Source organism: Rhamphochromis longiceps, linkage group LG18 (genome assembly GCF_057381845.1).
Source record: "Rhamphochromis longiceps isolate RC_006_pf linkage group LG18, R_longiceps_female_GT1.1, whole genome shotgun sequence".
Taxonomy (NCBI): Eukaryota; Metazoa; Chordata; class Actinopteri; order Cichliformes; family Cichlidae; genus Rhamphochromis; species Rhamphochromis longiceps.
Window position 1 is genome coordinate 35,620,126 of NC_140574.1, and position 22,334 is coordinate 35,642,459.

At 43.9% G+C, this 22,334-nt stretch overlaps 1 protein-coding gene across 1 annotated transcript in view; it reads left to right on the forward strand.

Moving 5' to 3' along the window:
- Positions 1-19,766, forward strand: part of fam110b (family with sequence similarity 110 member B) — a 51,793-nt gene extending 32,027 nt beyond the window's left edge. Inside the window, exons 3-5 of the mRNA XM_085388004.1 lie at positions 11,530-12,112; positions 14,105-14,508; positions 17,434-19,766. Coding sequence (XP_085244130.1) covers positions 11,990-12,112; positions 14,105-14,508; positions 17,434-18,343 — 1,437 coding nt within the window. The 5' untranslated portion in view covers positions 11,530-11,989 and the 3' untranslated portion in view covers positions 18,344-19,766. The remainder of the gene's footprint in view (positions 1-11,529; positions 12,113-14,104; positions 14,509-17,433) is intronic.
- Positions 19,767-22,334: the final 2,568 nt, after the last annotated feature.

The following is a 22,334-nucleotide window of genomic DNA, read 5'->3' on the forward strand; positions in this document are numbered from 1 at the left end:
TGAGTTGGCCTTTGTGATCCAGTATTTTCTCCTTAGTGTGGATAAGGTGTGGTTACGACCGCTATGACCAAGCTGTTGATGAATGTGCTTTAGGATGAGACTTGCTACATGTTGATCCTTTGCAAGAACAAAGGGATGCTTTATTTCTTCTGATAAGGAGCCCTTTGTCAGTCGTCCCCCAACTCTTAAGAGGCCTTCATCGTCAAGATAAGGATCTAATCTATAAATTGAGCTGTGTCTGCTCACAGAACCTTTCCCACTTGACAACGTAGCAATCTCCTCTCCAAATCTTTGTTGCTGGCAAAATCTAATAATGGCAAGCTCAGCTTGTCACTAAGACACGTGACCTGTTTTAAATATCCGTACAACGCTACAATATAACCAAATAACTGGGAAAATAATGAAAAATAAAATAAAAAACAGTAGCAATAACACTTTTTTTTTTTTAATTATGAATTTATTTTATTTTCAGTTGCTACAAACGGGACAGACATGACTGGGGGATAGGACAGGGAGAAAGAATGAAAGAAAGAGAGGGAGAGAAAGAAAACCAGAGGGGAGAAGAGACGGTGAGAAGGGGGAGAAGAAAGAAAAAAAAGAAAAACAAACAAAACACCTGGGTCACCTGTATGGAGAAAAAAAACAGAAGAGAAAGCAAACAACAAAGAGCAACATAATAAAAAAAAACAGCACCATCACAATAAACTAGCTGGCAGTAGATATCAGTAGATATTAAATAATAAACGATATTGTGCAGCACACAAGATTGACAGCGCACAATGTGCTTTGAGGCAGCAGCCAAGAAAGCTGTAGTCCGCGTCTGTGAATACCCGTGCGTACACCTGTGTGCACACCTGTGTGGATCAGCATGCTTGAATTCCAAAGGTTTCTCCATGTAACGATCTGCTAGGGTGTGGGGGGGCCACAGCCCCGTCCTCCAGGGCATGAAGCAGGTATGGAGGAGATCCAGGCCCCAGATATCCAGAGGCCCCAGAGTACAAGGACCCGAGGAGGACCACCAAAGGGGGGGGGGGGGGCGTGCCACGATCCTGGGAAGAGCTGAGTAGAGCCCCAAACGAGAGGTCACCCCGCAGCTACGGAGCAGAGGCCAGAGGGGGTTGCAGTGGCGTGCCCGCGGGCTCTGCCGGCAGCCAGCTGTGCCAGAGAGGACCGGGCTATAACACATTAAGAGCAGGAACAGCCATCCAATGATGCTTTCTCCATTGCCCTTAGAATTTAAAACCTTCAGTTCAATATGCTGCACCGTTTCAAATCCTGTTGTAATTTTACTGTTCAATCGAATTAGTTTGAACTTTTTTGAACTTAAAAAATCTGCAAACTCGTTGCCTTAAAAAGAATTTTTTACATTTATTTGATGGACAATTTAAACCTTACAATGAAAGAAAGATTTAATTATTCTGAAATTAGTCTGAAGGTTAGACTTTCCATAACTTTGTATTGGAAGGTACATTACTGATATAATCAATATAAAATGTATTTATTGTTCAGTCACAAGTGCAGTCTCTAGGTCAAACAACACATTTGTTTTGCATTCAGTCACAGAAGCTGGTATGTTGTAATATTTTAGAGATGTTTGTTTCCAGTCCAGGCATGACTGCCTGAACGACTGTCATGGATTTGGGTGATCCAAATGTATGTGCAGAAGAACTTCCCTTAGGTACAGTGGCAGTGGATGTGGGTTGGAGATGCAATGACCTTGAACCTGCAGGTGACCATCCTCACTGACCACACCATCTGTGACGGAGGACTCGTCTCTCCTGGTGTTCTGCAAGCAAACGATCATATTCTTTTGAACACCAACTTATTTGCTTTCTTAAAACATGTTTTTCTGCATTTGCTATTGTACAGACCCCAATTTAGACAATCTCAGGCTCCCTCCCCACCAGAGAGGTGGAATTCAATGTCCCACTTGTCAGTCTGGATAGCCCTGACCACCACCTGACGCACATTCATGTCACAAAAGCATAATTTTAAAAAGGACAATGCAAACGTGTCGACTAACTTTTCATTGTGATGATCTCCAGAATCATTTGGGAACAAAACAAATTTTACTGTTACTTTACTGTAATTTTATACAGTTAATTAATAATTAATAATTTGGACAAAGAGACATTTGTTTCCAAATGGAGGACTTTGAAAAAGAAAAGGACATAGAATCCCTCTCCTCATAGATAAGGTCATTAATAACCGGGCCCATCTAATCTTAAAGACTTCATAGTACCGTGTCACCCTTATAGAGCACTTCTATAAGGGTCAGGGTTAGGGGGGGTCTGACCAAAGTTGAGATTATAGAAGGCTATTTGGAATAGCATGGAGAGCAGCTCTGCTGCTTACCTTTCAAATATAGAACACATTTAATATTGATCTAATCTGGTTTGATAGCATTGCTTAAATGATACTGTGCACAATATGTATTCATACTGATCACTGTTAGAACTACATGACTACATTTGGGGCTACATCCTCACAATAAAGGGCTATGACTACGGAGGTGAGCAAAGGTGCCAGGGCCTGCTGATTGGTGCTTGCAGCTTAATTCAAATTGAAAGAAAAAAAGAAAGAAAATCAGGGTTTGTTTGTTTTGTTTTTTTACTTCAGTTTTAAATAAGAGAACCACATTAACTACAATAATTACTTCCTCCAAACCATCAACGTGTCTTTTAGACCCCATTCCTACAAAACTGCTCAAAGAAGTCCTGCCATTAAGTAATGCTTCGATCTTAAATATGATCAACCTATCTCTAATAATCAGTTATGTACCACAGGCCTTCAAGCTGGCTGTAGTTAAACCTTTACTCAAAAAGCATCTCTAGACCCAGCAGTCTTAGCTAATTATAGGCCAATCTCCAACCTTCCTTTCATATCAAACATCCTTGAAAGAGTAGTTGTCAAACAGCTAACAGATCATCTGCAGAGGTTTATTTGAAGAGTTTCAGTCAGGTTTCAGAGCTCAGCACAGCACAGAAACAGCTTTAGTGAAGGTTACAAATGATCTTCTTATGGCCTCTGACAGTGGACTCATCTCTGTGCTTCCCTTAGGCAGCATCATCAGAAGACATAGCATACATTTACACTGCTATGCAGATGACACCCAGCTCTATCTGTCCATGAAGCCAGATAACACACACCAATGAGTTAAACTGCAGGAATGTCTTAAAGACATAAAGACCTGGATGGCCGCTAACTTTCTGCTTCTTAATTCAGATAAAACTGAGGTTATTGTACTCGGCCCTGAAAAGCTTAGAAATATGGTATCTAACCAGATTCTTACTCTGGATGGCATTACCTTGGCCTCCAGTAACACTGTGAGGAACCTTGGAGTCATTTTTGACCAGGACATGTCCTTCAATGCACATATTAAACAAATATGTAAGACTGCGTTCTTCCATTTGTGCAACATCTCTAAAGTTAGAAATATCCTGTCTCAGAGTGACGCTGAAAAACTAGTTCATGCATTTATTACTTCCAGGCTGGACGACTGTAATTCATTATTATCAGGATGTCCAAAAAACTCACTGAAAAGCCTTCAGCTGATCCAAAATGCTGCAGCAAGAGTCCTGACAGGGACTAGAAAGAGAGAGCAGATTTCTCCTGTTTTGGCTTCCCTTCATTGGCTTCCTGTTAAATCCAGGATTGAATTCAAAATCCTGCTCCTCACATACAAAGTCTTAAATAATCAGGCCCCATCTTATCTTAATGACCTTGTAGTACCATATCACCCCATTAGAGCACTTCGCTCTCGCTCTGCAGGCCTACTTGTTGTTCCTAGAGTATTTAAAAGTACCAATTGTTAAGTTTAGAAACTGCTGTAGATGGCACCTGTTTGATAGGATTCCACATCGTCTTCATCAGCATACTACAGTTAACTGGTAGCTGTAGTTTCACCTGAGTGTCATAGGGCGTGTCCAAATTCATGGGCTGCATCCTCCTGAGGCATTTGTAGGCCGATTACATCACAGCGATGCGACGGAAAGCTGTCCAAATTCGTAGACTCCTCTGAACACAGCCGACAAATGTGTCCTCCTTTTCTCCGAATTTGAAGGATGGGTCGGGTGTGTCCTTCGTGGCCCACCTTATCCTAGAATTCATAGCACAGCTCAGCCAATTCCAGTTTTCAACAATGGCGGACGCTACTAAGTTTTTAATATTACTCTTATTACTCTTTCTGGGTCACAAAATAAACTTTTATAAATAAACATTTTCAGGCGAGAATGTAGCTGTTGGTTGTCAGTTTATCAAGATATCACATATTTTCAAAAGTGCTCCGACGTTTTCGGAGACGTCTGCTACCCACCAGCTCGATAGATAGCTGGAAGCTCGAGGGTCACTGGAGCCGCCGAGAACAGCAAACTCCCGGCACATCATTTTCAGATCACCGCGGTCTTTCGCTACTCAGGTTAAACGTAATATATAATTCACTTAGATAATCTAAAAATGTTAATGTTTGGCTTTTTTCAGTGTTTTACTTGTTCGTGAGTAAATCGGTTTGGCTGAGATTAAAGTTATTAGATTCGATTAGATAAAATAAAACTTTATTAATCCCCCGGGTGGTTTTTACACAGCTGAATAAACATCAAACAGAAAACTGATTAAACAGAAGTGTGAGATGGTCGAGAGTTTACACCAGTGTCCTGTTATATTTTAGATATCAAGGAGCAGACGCTGAGACAGCGGTGACGCTAATCAGAAGGCTAGACCGTCCAATTTCACAGCCGTTTACTTCCGGCCAACCCGACCTTCTGAGGACCCGGCCCACGTAGACCGCGAAGGCCGGGTCCTCAGGAGGATGCAGCCCATGAATTTGGACACGACTATAGAAGTGTCTGCAGATTCTGGAACAAGTCTTTATTCTCTATTTTAAATTATTTGTTTCTTTTACTTTTTCCAATAACTTAAAGGTATTTCCATCAGCCACGCTGCCTGTTGCTGTTATGCCTCTGTCGGTCCACTTGTAAAAGTCTGGTCAGTCTCTCCTGGTGTGTGAAGGCCACAGCAGCAGATGGCACTCTCCCTCCAGTTCATATCTCTTTACTATCTCTGTCCATACTGCCAGTGTTTCTGTTACAAGTATGTTATCCTCTTCCTGGGGTCTGATATATTTCTCTCATATTCTGGCCTGAGGTGGAACTCTGGAAGTGGAAGTCTGAAGAGCATCAACACACTATTTATCTCATTTGGGTGGACTACAAACTGTCATGCGCCGTGGTGCGCGGGCACGAAAGGATCCAGGCGCAGACTCCGAGCTAACAAAAAGACACTTTAATAAAACAACGAAAGGCGACCCGGGGAAAGTAGAGAGCAAAACAGAAACTAAAAATCCGGGGAAACAATGACACGAGGAAGCCGGGATCGGGACGGCGGGGGGCTGCAATAGAAAGGGGAGATGATTACTAGGGAGCCAGGAAGCGGGGAGAACATATCAGGACTGAGTTAGAGTAGGGGCTTACGATAGAACGGAACCGTGGGAGCTCGGGAGGGAAGTGTGGCAGTCCGTGGGGGCAGGAAGTCCGTGGAATGGCGAGTGGGCCAGGTGAGCACCGCGAGATCCAGTTGAGCCGGAGGACAGGCAGGTAGCAGACGCCGAGTAGAAACCTGGACAGAAGTAGGCAGGTCAAACAAAGTTCCAAGCAGAAGAGAATGCACACTTTTCGTGGAAGTCTGGTTACCACTGTGGGGATGACTACGAACTGGCGTGGAGCATCCGTCAGCGCCGGATTAAGTGGATCTCCGTGTAACCACCGGGATGGAGAGCAGGTGTGCTGGTGATGGCCCAGCCCGGGGGTGTGGCTACCCGAGCATCACGCATTCCACAGACACAGGACCACGGACCATGACACAAACGTTATCTTAAATTCGGTAAAGAGAGTCCTCCGTGCTCCTTCTCTAACTGCAAAGTTTTGAATTAAACCCTTGGCCTCCTGCCTGCCTGATATTTATATAATATATAATATGCGCAGCCGCTGCAGCCGCGTGTGTAAGTTGAAAGTGCGAACATGTGGCTGGGTGTCTCGTGCCCCAATCCTGGGTTTCGGCATCACTGTAAACGATGTATGACAGACCCGACCACATGTTCACACTTTTCAGTACACTTCTTATTGCGGCTGTCGACACACACATGGCTGCAGCTTTTCAGCGGCTGCAGCTTTTCAGCGGCTGCAGCGGATGCACATATTATTAAATAGTATATTAAATTTCTGATGTTCAACATTAGTTCTGCATGACTTTTCTGCGAGGTTCACAAGTGTGTGGTGGGGTGCGCCACACACTTGTGAACCACTGCTCTAATGTCACTGTTTTGCCTGATTTCTTGGGCCAAGGGTTCAGTGAACAAGACAAACAACGAGGGGCTTAAACAGCAAGTGTAGCGGCTCTATAGAGTGTCAATCTGTCTGGAAGGGTGCCATTGGTTCAATGTAAAGGGCTTGTATATTCCTACTAAAACCCATCCTCTCTATAACAGAGAACAGTAGTCTCACAGTAGTCTTTGTTTCTGCCTTCTTTTGGGATTACTGGGATGACAGCGTCCCTGAGGGCTGGATAGTAGCCTTAAGTGTCCAGTTAAAGGAAAAGCTCCGTCACTCCCGGGGCTTTTGTTTGCCTTCAGTTTGCTAACGTTGTCTAATTCCTTCATAGATGTTAATGCTTCACTCAGGTTTGTGTCTGTTGTTGGAAGGTCCAATTTGAACAAGTAGTTTTGGATTTCAGTCACATTTGAATCAGTAGGTGTGGAGCACAGCATCTCATAGGCACTTTTAAAGATTGTTTGAATCATCTCTGGGTCGAATGTAAATTCATTAGTAGATAGGTCTCTAATTTTAGGTATTGAGTGTTTAGTTCTTTGTGTTCTAAGGCGCCTCGCTAGAATTTGTGTTGCTTTTGATCCCAATTCATAAAATGTTTGTTTAGCATTTTCTTTCCCCGTTCTTCACATGTGTTTTTTGTCCAGGGTGTGTTTTATTATTCTTATTTCTTTTGATAATTCCTCACTCCGGTCAGTTTGGTGTTGCCTAGTTCCTAGTTCCCTTTTTTTAAATTGTCATATTCAACTCAAGAAATCAGTTTACCTCTTGTAATGGAAATTCCTTTATTTAATGTATTGATCACTTTGGTAATAGTAATATCACTTTCTCACTTACAGTGGCTTGGAAAAGTATTCGGCCCCCTTGAACTTTCCCACATTTTGTCACATTACAGCCACAAACATGAATCAATGTTATTGGAATTCCAGGTTAAAGACCAACACAAAGTGGTGCACACGTGAGAAGTGGAACGAAAATCATACATGATTCCACAATTTGTTACAAATAAATAACTGCAAAGTGGGGTGTGCGTAATTATTCAGCCCCCTTTGGTCTGAGTGCAGTCAGTTGCACATAGACATTGCCTGATGAGTGCTAATGACTAAACAGAGTGCACCTGTGTGTAATCTAATGTCAGTACAAATACAGCTGCTCTGTGACGGCCTCAGAGGTCGTCTGAGAGAATATTGGGAGCAACAACACCATGAAGTCCAAAGAGCACACCAGACAGGTCAGGGATAAAGTTACTGAGAAATTTAAAGCAGGCTTAGGCTACAAAAAGATTTCCCAAGCCTTGAACATCCCTCGGAGCACTGTTCAAGCCATCATTCAGAAAGGGAAGGAGTATGGCACAACTGTAAACCTACCAAGACAAGGCCGTCCACCTAAACTCACAGGCCGAACAAGGAGAGCTCTGATCAGAAATGCAGCCAAGAGGCCCATGGTGACTCTGGACGAGCTGCAGAGATCTACAGCTCAGGTGGGGGAATCTGTCCATAGGACGACTATTAGTCGTGCACTGCACAAAGTTGGCCTTTATGGAAGAGCGGCAAGAAGAAAGCCATTGTTAACAGAAAACCATAAGAAGTCCAGTTTGCAGTTTGCCACAAGCCATGTGGGGGACACAGCAAACATGTGGAAGAAGCTGCTCTGGTCAGATGAGACCAAAATGGAACTTTTTGGCCAAAATGCAAAACACTATGTGTGGAAAACTAACACTGCACATCACTCTGAACACACCATCCCCACTGTCAGATATGGTGGTGGCAGCATCATGCTCTGGGGGGGCTTCTCTTCAGCAGGGACAGGGAAGCTGGTCAGAGTTGATGGGAAGATGGATGGAGCCAAATACAGGGCAACCTTGGAAGAAAACCTCTTGGAGTCTGCAAAAGACTTGAGACTGGGGCGGAGCTTCACCTTCCAGCAGGACAACGACCCTAAACACAAAGCCAGGGCAACAATGGAACGGTTTAAAACAAAACATATCCATGTGTTAGAACGGCCCAGTCAAAGTCCAGATCTAAATCCAATCCAGAATCTGTGGCAAGATCTGAAAACTGCTGTTCACAAACGCTGTCCATCTAATCTGTTTTGCAAAGAAGAATGGGCAAGGATTTCAGTCTCTAGATGTGCAAAGCTGGTAGAGACAGACCCTAAAAGACTGGCAGCTGTAATTGCAGCAAAAGGTGGTTCTACAAAGTATTGACTCAGGGGGCTGAATAATTACACACACCCCACTTTGCAGTTATTTATTTGTAAAAAATGTTTGGAATCATGTATGATTTTTGTTCCACTTCTCATGTGTACACCACTTTGTATTCAAAGGAGCTTGCGAAGCTTCTTCAGTTCAGAACTGAAGAAGCTTCTTGGATGAGAGGTGAAACGTCTTCAGGCAACTTAAAGAAGTCCAGACGCTTTTCTTTGCAAGCTCCTTTGGCTATGATGACCTGGATGACTGAGAACCTTCACAGACACCACTTTGTGTTGGTCTTTCACGTGGAATTCCAATAAAATTGATTCATGTTTGTGGCTGTAATGAGACAAAATGTGGAAAAGTTCAAGGGGGCCGAATACTTTTGCAAGCCACTGTAGTTATATACATGTAGGATAGCATCGCATGTGTTCTACACACACACAGTGGGGCATTGTGAGTTCATGGGAGACATTAAACAGATGGTGAGGCTCCTTCCCTTATCAGGGAGGATTCGAGAGGTAAATCTCTGGGTGACGGCTAAGTGAAAAACAAGGGTGCATCTCTCTGTTTAAAGGAAAGGTTTGAAGGAGGGAGCTGAGGGTATAGGCTCATGCGATGGGACAATATGTAAGAGGTGTGTTTTTGTTCACCCCTGTATTTAAAGAAACGCTTTGTTTTTCATTGTTAGAGACCACTTTGGTGTTTGACAATGTGATTAAACCAGATGCTCATCAGTGTTTGCAGTTTATGTTAAAACTTCCACAGCACTCTCATTACACCCTTAACCGTATCCCAGACTGTTGTGGGTTCCACTTCATTATCTTTGTTTAAATTATTACAATCTCGAGTTTCTTTCTTTATTTCCTGCACTATTGTTTTTTTGTTCAAAATTCCAATGTTTAGTCTCTGTTGGGTCCTTCATTTTAAGTCTTCCAGGTTAACTGTCAGGTGAATGGTGTTATGAGCTGATGTGTCAGCTGTCCCAATTGTACAATCTGAGACCCTCTGTCTCTCTGTAGTGTTCATCAGGAAATAGATCTGGAATAGACCTTGTGAGTTGCAGAGTAATGTGTAATGTCTTTTTCTTCTGGATGGAAATCCCTCAGCACCTCAAATAGTTCACTTTCCTTAATTTTTTAAAACATTTCCACATTTTTAGACACAGTATGTTGTGTGAATGCTGTCCAGTGCTCGTTGTAGTTTGATATAATATTCCTTCTTCTTATAAATACCTTCACTCAGGGAGACTACTTGATCAAAAACAAGCCTGAGACATGTCAGGTCACTCTCTGGAGGTGCGTCTATATTGACACAGTGCTGTTGATTCTGCCTTTAACAATGACATCTCTACCATCTTTATTGGCTTCCACTTTCATCACTTCAAAATTGACGCGGTTAGATATTAGTGTAATAACCCCCCTCCTGCTGTTCTTACATGAACTGCAGAAAGAGTTTATATAGCCTAGCTTTTCATCTTCTCATGTTCGTTTTCATGTGTGTTTCTGGGAGAAGCTGCTCTTGCCTTTTTCATTTTTGCAGTGACTTTACTCCTTTTTATAGGATTGCCAAGACCATTAACATTCCAACAGTCAGCCCTATAAACAAAAATGATACTCTATAAGAGTCCAGAACTGTAATGGAACATCTAACATGGAAGAAGACCAAATAATACTGTGAACTCCAATGGTGGGGCAGATAACTGTCCTGCTCCATAACCCTGCTGGTGGGTCATGGGAAAGGCCTGTCGTAAAGACAAGGCCCTACGCTGGGGGCTAGTGATGAAACAAGCACCATCCTATTTGTCCAGCGCTCTTAATTTCGAAAGCTGCTCCCAGCTATAAGCATCTGAAGCAAATTTACATCTGACCCGTTGTTGTTCCCACACCACACCATCGTAGTCATTCCGGGGTGCTCCTTTTGAATATCCAGAGTTTTTCTTTGGCTCTCCCTGCAGCTGTAGATCAGCCTTCCTTCTGGCTCTTTTCCAGGCGTTGCCATTTTAGTTGCTCCTTCCGTCTGGTTGCAGCTGAGGCATCCTCCTCTCTCAGAGCGGATACCACTACGCTGAAGCTGCGTCTCTTTAGTTCCAGCGCTGCTTCGTGTGCGTTGCTGTAGGTTCGGATTCCGTTGTCACAGTCGATTCTCTTATTAGTGTCTGTAAACGAATGCCTTTCTCCTTTAGTGCCTTCTTTATCCCGTTGCAGTCTCTACGTTTTGAATAATCTCTGCTGCATAATCATGGTCGAAGAACAGCGTTTGGTTTCAGGATATTAGCTAAACAGAAAGGCACAACTAGCAATTCAATGAAAATAAAAAGAGAAGAAATTCTGAAAACAGAAAGCTCTTTGGAAGGCAAAGGTTTTCCCATCGGTGCTTGATAGAGGATTTCAGCTGCTCAGTCATCCAGGACTGTTGTTGTGTTACAGTGGTCCCAGTGTTTTCAGTGGGTGACAGGTAAACCAGCAGTCTGTGATATGGAGCCATGCTGCTGTACATCAGGAGTGTGGTCTGATACTGAATTTCTGAAGTAATCAAGACTTTTCCAGAAGAAGACATCTGGGTACCAACATGTGTTGCTTTAACACCCCCAAAGATCTTCTAAGCTACTCGTGCTGTGCAAAATGCTAGCTTTGAACTGTGCGTGGACAGTGGGCCCACTGTGGCTCACAGCATGACAAGGTGTCCTTGACCAAGATATTGAATCCTAAACTGTCCCTGGTGCAGCCATCAGTTTGTGTGACTGATGAAATGCCCAAAATAAGCGCCTTGTGTTTGAACAAATGTATTTTCCAGATTGGATGAAGGCAACAACGTTTTAAGATGTTTATATAACTGTTGTCACTTTTTAATGTTGTGTAGCTTGTTGTTGGTGTGATGACAAACCATTCATGACACCTTGCAGGGACTTCCTCTGTGGTCCTGGCTATTCCTGCTATTGTTGCTAGGTGCATGTCAGTGTGTTACCCTAATCTGATTGGCTTTTGTCTTTCTTTCTGTTTTTTTAACCTCTTTCAGATCGTGTGGTGAACTGAAAAGAACGCTGAAGCAAAGGTGGAGAGCAGCAGGACTTTGGTCTCCTGCTGTCCCGTGTTTTTGCTGGAAACTCCACTTCTCTCACTGCCCAGTACACTCCTACTGTTCTTCCTGTTCGTTCACTCTCCTATCATCTATCTGCCCATCTTGCTCGACAAATAGGTCAACAGAATCCAAGCGCCAAAGACTAGGAGACCATCTCAGCTGTTTCTGTAGAAGCACTGCTAATAGAAAGAACACAAGTGGATGTAACTGCCCCCACCCACAGAGTTCGGTTCAGTCCCACGGGCGATGAGACGAGCCAGGAGCTTCATCTTTCTCTAGACACTTTCTTCTACACCTTCTGTCTTCATGCTTTGGGGGTCCTCAGGTGCCCCCACCCCGTGTCGACCCCCCCACACCCGTTGCCACCACGGCAGACCACCCCAATCGCCTTGTTGCCATGCCGACAGAGACACTGACTCCAGCCCTGCCAGATAGCAAGGCTGCTGGCCCTGCAACGCCCTTCAGTTCCACTGTACCCCTCCGCATCCTCAACAAGGGCCCCGAGTACTTCAGGAGACAGGTACTGTGTGTGTTAGGATGTACAGAGATCTGTTCAGGTAAATGTGGGATTGAACTGAAGCATCAGAGGTCATAACTTTAAGTGTTTTGGCCACAAAATTCCAGGGTCGAGCTCATTTGTATAACCAATATAATTCCATAATAATTGGTCATTTGTGAGTCGTATAATACCGTGTTTTAATAAGCGCTGATCAAAATGCCTGCACCATTTGTGACTGTATTGTACAGTGAAACTTGTCTTAAAAAGAACTAGTTAGTGCTTTACAATGCAATTAATATCCTGTTGTAGTAACACCCACTGTACCACTGTCAGAAAAAGGTGTCCATCCATTTGGAACTAACACTGGTCTTAATCTGTCTGTGAAGGTTCTCAGTCATCCAGGTCATTGTAGTCAAAGGAGCTTGCAGAGAAAAGCGTCTGGACTTCTTTAAGTTGCTTGAAGACGTTTCACCTCTCATCCGAGAAGCTTCTTCAGTTCTAAGGTCAAGACTCAGCTGTCCATCTGCATCTAAAGGTCAAAGGTCACTCTTTCGGGGATGCCAATGTTCACATTTTGGACAGAGAGGACAGATGGTTTGAAAGAGGAGTGAAAGAAGCCATCTATGTCCACTGTGAGCGACCATCTTTGAACAGAGGCGGGGTTTACGACACCAACTCTCTGTCATCTATAATCCAGTTTTGAGATCCTTCCCAGACGCCTTAACGGCCACTCACATCCTGGGCCATCTGACCTCAGGAATTCGCATGATAAGGTGGGGCCAGGTTTCACAATGAACACACCCGAAACTCTGGCTGATTGGGACCCACGCCCAGTTTCACACCTTGGCTCAGGCGATTAGAGGATCATCAGGGGGTCCTTTTGTCCCTCTGTGGGGGGAAACTCCCACTAGGTTTATATCTGGGACTCTCCACCATTTGATCTTAGAACTGAAGAAGCTTCTCGGATGAGAGGTGAAACGTCTTCAAGCAACTTAAAGAAGTCCAGACGCTTTTCTTTGCAAGCTCCTTTGACTGGTCTTAATCCACGTCACAGTTAGAGTTGTATGAAGTATTGCTGTGCTCTGCTGACGGGGCTCCATCGTCTGTTGCTGATCATGTAGGCTGTCACTGTTGCCGTCAAGTTGCTCGTAGACACAATTGCAACAACTTTTACATGACCTTGTAGATATGCACTTAGCTGTAAATGTTTAAAGTGTGGAAGCTTGTTGCAAATTTAGGGCTGTGAGAAACTCAGAAAGTCCTAAATATAAATAAGCATAGAATAGAATTGTGTAATGGCAAAGATGGCAGTTAACCTGCCCCGATCACCACAGAGCCATTATCTTGTTTCAGTTCCAAATGCACATCAGAGGTGGAGCTGCGTGCTGTCGTTTTTCTTGTTCCTGTAATGCTCATCACCTCTGCACTCTTCCTTTAAAACGCTGAGGCGAGCCAGAGAATTCGTACAGATGCGAAGCTGTGCCTGTATAGTACAAATATAACGTGCTGGGGAAAAAGCGTTTTAAAGCTTTTTCTAAGGCAAAGCTGCCAAATTTTAAAGCATTTTTAATAACATTTGCTGATTCTGTACATCAGTGCTGCATAGGTGAGACGTGCTTGTAGAAAGACTTTGGTAAAAATCAGGATGTATCAGTGTCTGTTTCTATAGTGTCCAAACGTTATGTGATGCAAAAGGGAAAAAAGATGAGTGGATAAATTTCCAATGCTCACTCGTTGTATCCCAACATTAGGCAGTGTAACACTTCCTGACTTTATGAACTCGTGAATCTCTTCCGAGATGATCTGCAGCTGCATCACCAAATGAACGGGGTTGTATCATGTTTGTCTCCTATCGCTTGTTTCAGACAAGGAGTGAGAAGAACACAATAACAGATTTTTAAAAAACACACAGAAATAACCCAAAACAACTCGATTCCTACCCCTGCTGCACGCATATAGAATAAGGTAAGGGACTGATTCAATGCCATCTCTCTTTTTTAACCTGTGTCTCAGGTGGAACCAAACCCTAAGCGCCTCAGTGCTGTTGAAAGACTAGAAGCTGATAAGGCCAAGTATGTCAAGAGCCAGGAAGTCATCAATGCCAAGCAGGAGCCAATCAAACCACCTGTGCTCGTTAAACCACCTGCTGGCCATCCCCTGCTATCCAAGAGAGGTCCTGGCATCGGTGGAGGAGGCAGTGGAGGCGGGTTACCTTTCAAAGCATCCAATAACAATGCCAAGTCAGACACGTGCGCAACAAGCTGTGGCAGCATCAAACGGGAGAATTTAAACCTAGAGATCCTAAAAAATCTGCTAAACTCATCGTCTTCTTCAGCAGCAGGATCTGGAGGTGGAGCTAAGAGTGCTGTGCATATGAGGTCAACAGGTGGAATGCCCAGGAGTTGGACACCATCGGGGTAAAATAATATACTTTTATCTTGTGTACATATGTAATCAATAATTATGTGGCGCTCAAATATCTCCATTCAGAAAGTTTCTCTAAACGTGTTACTTTGAGTGTAACTTGGTAATGTATGTTATATTTGGTACAGTCCTGTGAAAAGCTATATACAACCTCACTGCTGTCCAGTTAATCAAAAGCATTTGATTAACTGATCATCAAGTGTGACCGCAGCTGTAAAATCAGAGGTTTTGGCAGTTTGCTAGTCTGCAGCAGTCAGGTGTGTTAACACAATGCCACAGTCTTCCCAGGAGTGCACGTTCCAGCAAATTCCCCCCAGCTCAGACCATGCAGCCTTCAGAGAAACTGCAAAAAGCCCACGAGCTACACGCCAGACTCTGCAGGCCTCAGTTAGCAGGCCTGCAGAGTCTGAAGGGGGGTCTAGCCTAGGGGCCCTTACTGGATACAGATGCCCTGGTCAGGAATCAAACCCCTGACATGAAGTTCCAAAGACGTGTAGTGTTTACCTCCAGGTGAAGCAGAGAAAGTGCTGATAGGGATAGATCTACCATCTTTCTGATTGGTAGATGGCGTGCTCTACCACCTGAGACACGACCGCCTCCAGCAAAACTGGAGAAGCTCTGACTGAAAGAAGTAAAAGTTGTGTCCAAAGAGGAAGCCTGAAAAGGCACAGCTTCCCAAAATGTTTCCACTGTTGTGAGGACAGTTTTAAAAAATATTAATAATGAAAAATCAAAGCTCCAGCTCGGAAAAGCTTCTGAAAATAGTTTCTGCTAAGATGCTCACTGTGACTAAGTTAAACAAAAAGTCTGGAGGTCAATGTTGATATGCAAAAGACAAAAATATGACAAGCAAAATAAGAAAGCAGGAAGTGAAGTGTCAGCCTGAGATGAGCTGCAGTGAAGACAAATGTGGCTTCTGGTGTATTCGAAACCTATAGATAATGACCAAAAGACAGCCGGGCCGTCATAACTTGTTTGTTTGCACTTTAAATATGTGTTCATGAAGCGCAAACAAAGTCAGCTAGATGATAAATAACCAACATTTGTACGTGTAACGTTTGTATACACAATTTACGTACAGATTTTTGTGTACTCGCGATTCAATTAGGTTTAATGTCCTATGAACAGACGAGACCAAAGTGGAGACAGCAGCATCTCTACTTTAAGAGAAAAACCAAACGGCACAAACCTCTCACACCAACTGTCAGCATGGCGGCGGTGGGATGATGATCTGAGCGCCTCACACTCACTGAGACCCACAGATGAAGACGATGAAGTACGATTTAGACCAGGCTGTCATAGACAAGCCTTGACACTGAAAACTGCTTTTGCTATTACTGATGATAATAAGAATGAAATGATTTCCGTTGTTGCTGAATGTCTTACAGTTTCATTTCCCAGAGATGCTGGAGAATCTCAATTTTGTGAGTTTTTTTGTTCTGATAGAAATGTACCTGGTTTCTGTTTTTATTAGCTCGAGCTTTGCTGCTTTCTTGGTGAATTACTTTTGTTTCCTGTCTCGTCACTGCAGTCATCACTACAACTTTCTGGCTTCCTCCTCTGATAGTTTCAGGTTCAGTCAAACTTTGTCCTTCTTTTTCCCTCAGCGGTGCAGGCTTCTGTCTTACAGCATCATTACCTCTTTCTCCACTTTGGCTGTTGGTTTAGTTTAGTTGTAAGAACAAAATAGGTTGGTGGGCACGTTTCAAGAATCCTGATATTTCTTGGGACGTATTAGTGATAAGGCCCAGTTATCCCAATCACAGAAACAACTCTATCAGAATGACTGGGCCACTGCAGAGGCTTGATTCTTTTCCTCAACCTGACTGAAAAGCTGTGGACAGACCTTAAGCTAGCCGAGCACAAACAAAGATCCAAAAACCTCGATGACTTGTAAAGAAGAGGGAGACAGAAGTTCTCCACAGCAATGTGAGAGTCTGATAAAACCATAAAGAAAACGACTCCTCCAGCTATGGCTGCTCAGGGTGGTTCAGTTTAGTTTTCACAGGACTGCTGCTGAAAAAGGAAGTTTACTCAACTGACTACAAAAAATATTTTTCCTTTTTATTGCTCCTTGATATGACGATTGTTTGTTTTGTTTTTTTAAAGGTATGTTATATTGTACACCAGAATAATGGTTTCAACACTTTAAAATCTTCTGGTTTGAAGTGTTTCTTCAGTATTTAAGTGATCTAGTGACAGTCGTCAGCATTTCTACTGCTACACAGTAAACAATAGTTGCTGATAATAACTTATTTTCCAAATTGTAAACAAATCCGATGTAAAACGGTGCTCGTGTTGCTGCCATGATGCAACTCACAAACTTTACATTGTCACATCAGGGCGTCTCTTTCTTTGGCCTCCAAACTGTGAAAAGTAATTTGGCGAGCAGGATTTGGCTTTGAGCGCGTTCAGCGGCATGCGTGTGCTAAACGGCAGAAGCATGCACACAGCACGCACTTTGAAATTACGTGACAGGACTTTAGATAATGTTTTTTCTCACTCTGAACTTTTGAAATAAATATAGTTCCATACTCCGCTGTGAATGCTAATCCACGTGGTGACATCAGCCCAGACTGACTCGGCTGTCCACAGATGGTACCTATTTAACGTAGCCAAATACTGTAAGAGCTGTGGGCGGTGCTAACATTCAGCTGTGCGGTCACGGATTCTCTTTAGTACCAGGAGGTTCCAACATCAAAATCGGGGCTTGCTCTGGTGCACATCAAAAGTAAATCTAGCTCTGTGCTTATAGCAACCGCTCAGTTGGCTGGTGTTCATTAACTTGGCTGCTGATGGTGGTGGTTTATAAAGGCAAGTTTTCAAAAGCTAAGCTACCATCCAAATACTTGTGTCTGTGTCTTTATTTAGTTTGTGCTGGACTCCTTGGATTTTAGCTTTCTGTTTTCTGCTCCTAGGATGCCGTTAACCTATCGGTCTACCATGACTCTTAACGAACAACCACCCGACTCGACTCCCAGTCCCAGCACCTCACACTCCCTCCGATCCTTCTCCCATTCACTGAAGGTTCCCCCGATCAACAGCGGGGGGCGTCGCAGTCCGCAACAGGGAGGAAACCTGAATCTCAGCAGACGAGTCCAAGATGAGAGAAGCGGCGAAGGAGGCGTTATGGATCGTTCTCGGTCCCCGCTGCCACCTCTGCTTACTTCCCACTCATCCTCCGACCTCCTGCGACTGTGCAATGGCAAGCCGCTCCGTACTGCACGATCCAGTAGCTCCTCAGCTCCGCCCCTCCCTCCAAAACCCAAACCTGCTTCCCTCCCTCCTCCTGCACTTTCTTTGTCACTGCCTCCCCCTCGTCCTGCCCCATCCCCCTCACCTTGTGACAACACCACCCCTCAGTCGCTACCTTGTGATCTTGGAGATCCTTCAAAAATGTTAGCTGATCCTAACCTCGAGCTAGAACCTGGTTCGTCAGTGGCACGTCGCTCCTCGCTGCACAGATCTAAATCAGACCTGTCAGACCGTTACGCCCGGGCCGGAGCTGATGTGGAACGCTTTTTTAACTACTGCGGACTCGACCCTGAGGAGCTGGAGGCGGTTGGTCCGGAGAACTTTGCACGGGCCAACTCGGATATCGTCAGTTTGAATTTCCGATCAGCTTCTATGATTTCCTCTGACTGCGACCGTTCTCGGCGATCTTCCAATGATGGTCTGTCAGATGGGGATGAGGGTGAGGACGAAGAGGAGGAGGCTGGGGAGCGTGTGCCATATGGCATTTCGGCTGTGGAGCGAAATGCAAGGGTCATTAAATGGCTATATAGCATTAAGCAGGCGAGAGAGTCACACAAAGTGTCCCATGTTTAGAAGTGGAGGTTCTTTAGGCTAAAGACAAACTGTCCTAATCTCTGAAGGAATCACTGCAGCGGCATTTCTCACAGATAAAGAGGCTGTTGTCTTATTGCTGAACGAAAACTTTTTCAACTGTGTGTAGCTGAATGAAAGAGGGAGGAGTGCACAGGTATAACCCAAGCCAGGTAAGGAAAGAGACAAAATAGTGTCTGAAGATTATAGAAAAGACAAAGACTGCAGTCCTCCAAAGTTTAGAACAAGAAAAACACCAAGAACAGGAAGAGGAAAAGCAAATTCAGTGCTTACTCTAGAGTGGCCGTTAACTGCTTCTCTGTGGACACTGTATGAACTGTTGTGTAAGCAACAGGAACAAAAGTGAAATGCACTACATTTGTCCAAGGATCCATAATGTGGCCATCGCAGTAGAAAGGATTGAAGACGTTTCTCACAGAGGACATTTGGACTTGTCAGACATCAGTACGACTGACACTCTGTTGAATGTAGCCTTTGACACCTGCACTCATCGTCTTTGAAATGTTCCTCAGTCCACTTTTGTGCTCTTTCATGGTCACATCCTCAGTAGGAAACAGTCGGCCAGTTGTAAGTGGTTGAACATCATCTTACCTCACAAATGCTGTCTGTTAGAAAAATAAAGCTACAGGTTAACTGTCTTTAGCTAGCACAGAAATATTTTATACAGGCCTCAGTCTTGCTTACATTTATCGCTCATTACAGATACTTTGGATATGTTCTCCCTTTGGGACACTAAGAAACAAAAAAAACCTAACCTCTGACCCTGTGACTAAGTTTGCATAGTAAATGTATACATGTGATAAACTGAAAGCTTAAACAACAAAGACCCGTTAAATCAGCACATTTCTTGGACGGAGGCAGCTGTCTTTCACACAATCTGCCTAAATTTGCACTCAATGCAGCGCATGTAGCTTATTGCTAAACCATTGGTGAATGACGTCACACTCGTTGTGGTTTGTCTAGCACCTCACAGAAGTTCTTCCTCACAGTACTTTTCTGATTGTTTGAGGTGATCAGCTCCCCAGTTTCCAGCTTTTTGCCTTATCAGAAACATCAGTAGCATCATTCACTTACAGTAATAGGGTTGCCAACTTTTTAGCTAACAAATACGGGACACTCTGGCATGCCAGAAGCACAATACACAACCAGCTGGGTGTAGTGCACATATGCACTGTATGTGACATTGCAGGTAATGGTCAATAAATGGGACATTTAAAGTGGACTAAGGGGCAAACCAGTGTTTGCTCATTATACAGCTAAAACGGGGCAGTTGGCAACCCCAGACAGCAACACTGTGAGGTTTGGGTAACAGTGCAGTTAACAAATGGCCCCAATAAAATGCCTGTTGCTATAACCCACGGTTAAACAGCACATGAATTTTAAATAAAAAGTGAAAATCCTTATCAAGTAGCACCTGTTTCCATAACTTGTCACTGTTCATAAGTTGGTGGAACGGAGTCATCGTCTGTGCTTTCCTACAGTAACAAGTCCAAATGTCCACTGTGAGAACAGCCCGCACGCAGTGCTGATGAGGCTGCTAAACACACCTTGTGAAAGACGCCGCTGCAAACACGACTGAACTGTCAGAGCAAACTCGGTAAAATCACTTGATATTTGCGTAAAGTGACTGTTAAAGGATGGATTGATGACTTCGTCACTTGCCTCAATGAAGCTGCTGCAAATTGTTGAAAAACTCTGAAATACAGACGGTGTTAGAGTTGCGAAATAAAGACATCGGAGCGGGTGGTGAGTGAGACAAGAAGGAAAGCAAGGAACATGAAACAAAAACTAATGTCACAAACTCTGAGCATATTTATGTGGTTACACCATCAAATCATTGCACTCTTTGGCCTTTATCGCCAAATGTCTCATTACGCTGCCGTGTCAGCCAACAGAACATTTCAGCGGAGAGTTTAGGTGTCCTGTGGTGGGATATCTGTAGACGACATATTCAATTCAGGTGTATTTATTTAGCACCAGATCACAACAGCAGTCACCTCAAAGCACTTTACACTGTAAAGTGAAGAGTCTACAGTATTCTAGAGAAAACCATGACCTCTAGTTTCAATTTGAAAGCTTTTGATATTAGAGCCGTGGTTTTAATGGGAATTTCCCAACTACTTCTCCATCTTAAGGTCACAGAGGGTTGGAGCCTTTCCCCATTCAGACAGCCATTGTACCACTCAAGTCAAAATTAACTGTGGTAATGAACAGATTTCTTCCGTGAGGCTGCTTTCATGACGTAGGGTGACATCAACAGAAGTGTTAAAGTACCAAACCTTGACTTCATGCCGCCGATGTCAGTGGGACTATTAAACAGACCACAACTACTGACTTTTCTTTGGTGGCAGCCAAATAAACCAAACGCCCGGTGTTGAAGAAGCTGAAACAATCAGACCTGTAGATGTATCCACAGACGGTCCAAACCTTTATTGCAGTGGAAACCTAATGAGAACGTGAGTGAAGCTGCAGGACACCAAGACTCTCCTGTCGAAACAGTGTTGGTACAAATCATCATGTGTCACCACGTGCAAACACCTACACTGAAAGCAATATTATGCATACCGTATTGCAGTGCAGAACAGTGTATGAAGGTGTCAGACTGAAGTGTTGCTCACGCTGATTGCACGCTGCAGCCACACACAGCTCCAGCAGTGCGTCTGCCACCCTGCGCTGACTCCATCTCTCTACTGTATCCAAACCCTCAGTCAGTCCATCACAGGAGCAAAGTCTTTCGTTCTGCCTTTGTTTGCTCCTAATAATGACGGTGGCCGGATTACTGAGTTCCACACCACCCTTCACATCTGTCTGCAAGCCGCTGACATGTCTGAAGGCCTGAAGCCATATGGGTGTGAATGCAGTGCCTCAGCCAGCAGTTCCATCTACCCCACCACCACCTCCTTTTAGCTCACTTACAGGTCTGCAAAGGTCCAAGCACCCTGCTGGCTTCACTTCACTGCCCCTCATCCTGCACTGCAGATAGTGTTGGTGCTGTGGAAGCATAAACGTCTGAAACAGCTGGAGTCTGCTCTGCCACGTTAAACTGAATTTGGGTTGGGGGTAAGATGACTCACATGTTAGTTAAGCTCCCTATAAAGCCGTCCACTTTCAAATGCAACCAAAAACAAGGTGCTTGCTCAAAGCACCTTCGTGCTTACAATCAGTGTCAGAATGGAAAAGCTTCACCTAATGGACACAGCTGCTGCCAGATGTCTTACAGCTTTGAATGTTTCATACTTGCAGAACTCCAGGTGCAGCGTAGATGCAGTCATAAGTGAATGTAACATATGAAACATTTCTAAATGTACATCACTGGTTAGCTGTTCACATAGTGCTCTCAGGTACAGGAACAAGTTCTTGTTTCCTGAAATGATGCACAGGGACGTGTCTTTGCTGAGCTGGAGCAGTTAGGGTCACAGTATAATGCTTGTTCTTCTGAGTAATTATGAACAAAGTGTACAGCTGTAATAATCTCAAAAACCCTCCAAACATCAAATTCTTGAAAATAACACGTGCCTCGTGAAACACAAAAACTCAGTTCAGCTGCAAGGAAACAAGGAAACAAGTACCAGGAAAGCAGTGGTTTTCTCTGAGGACTCATCATTCTCCCAGCAGCCTCTGCACCTTAGAGGAGACGCAATGAGTTGTGTCTTGAGTCCAAGTGTCAGTATAAAAGGCTCTCGTCAGATCCCGAACCAGCGCTTGATTCTTCAGTCAGCGAGCACACACTGCCAGCACAAGTGAAAATGGTAGTAAACATGAAAGCAACTGAAGATACCCACTTAACATTGGAGAGGATATAATTAGATGATGCTGAACAGTGATACTGTCAGCATACTGAATATAAATATGACCTCTAAAAATGTCAAACTAGTGCTCTGAAAACATTAAAAAAAAGTCATGAAATTCATTGTTAAACTCTGATTCTTATATCGCGCTTTTCTACTCTGGTTAGGAACATGCAGCGACAACA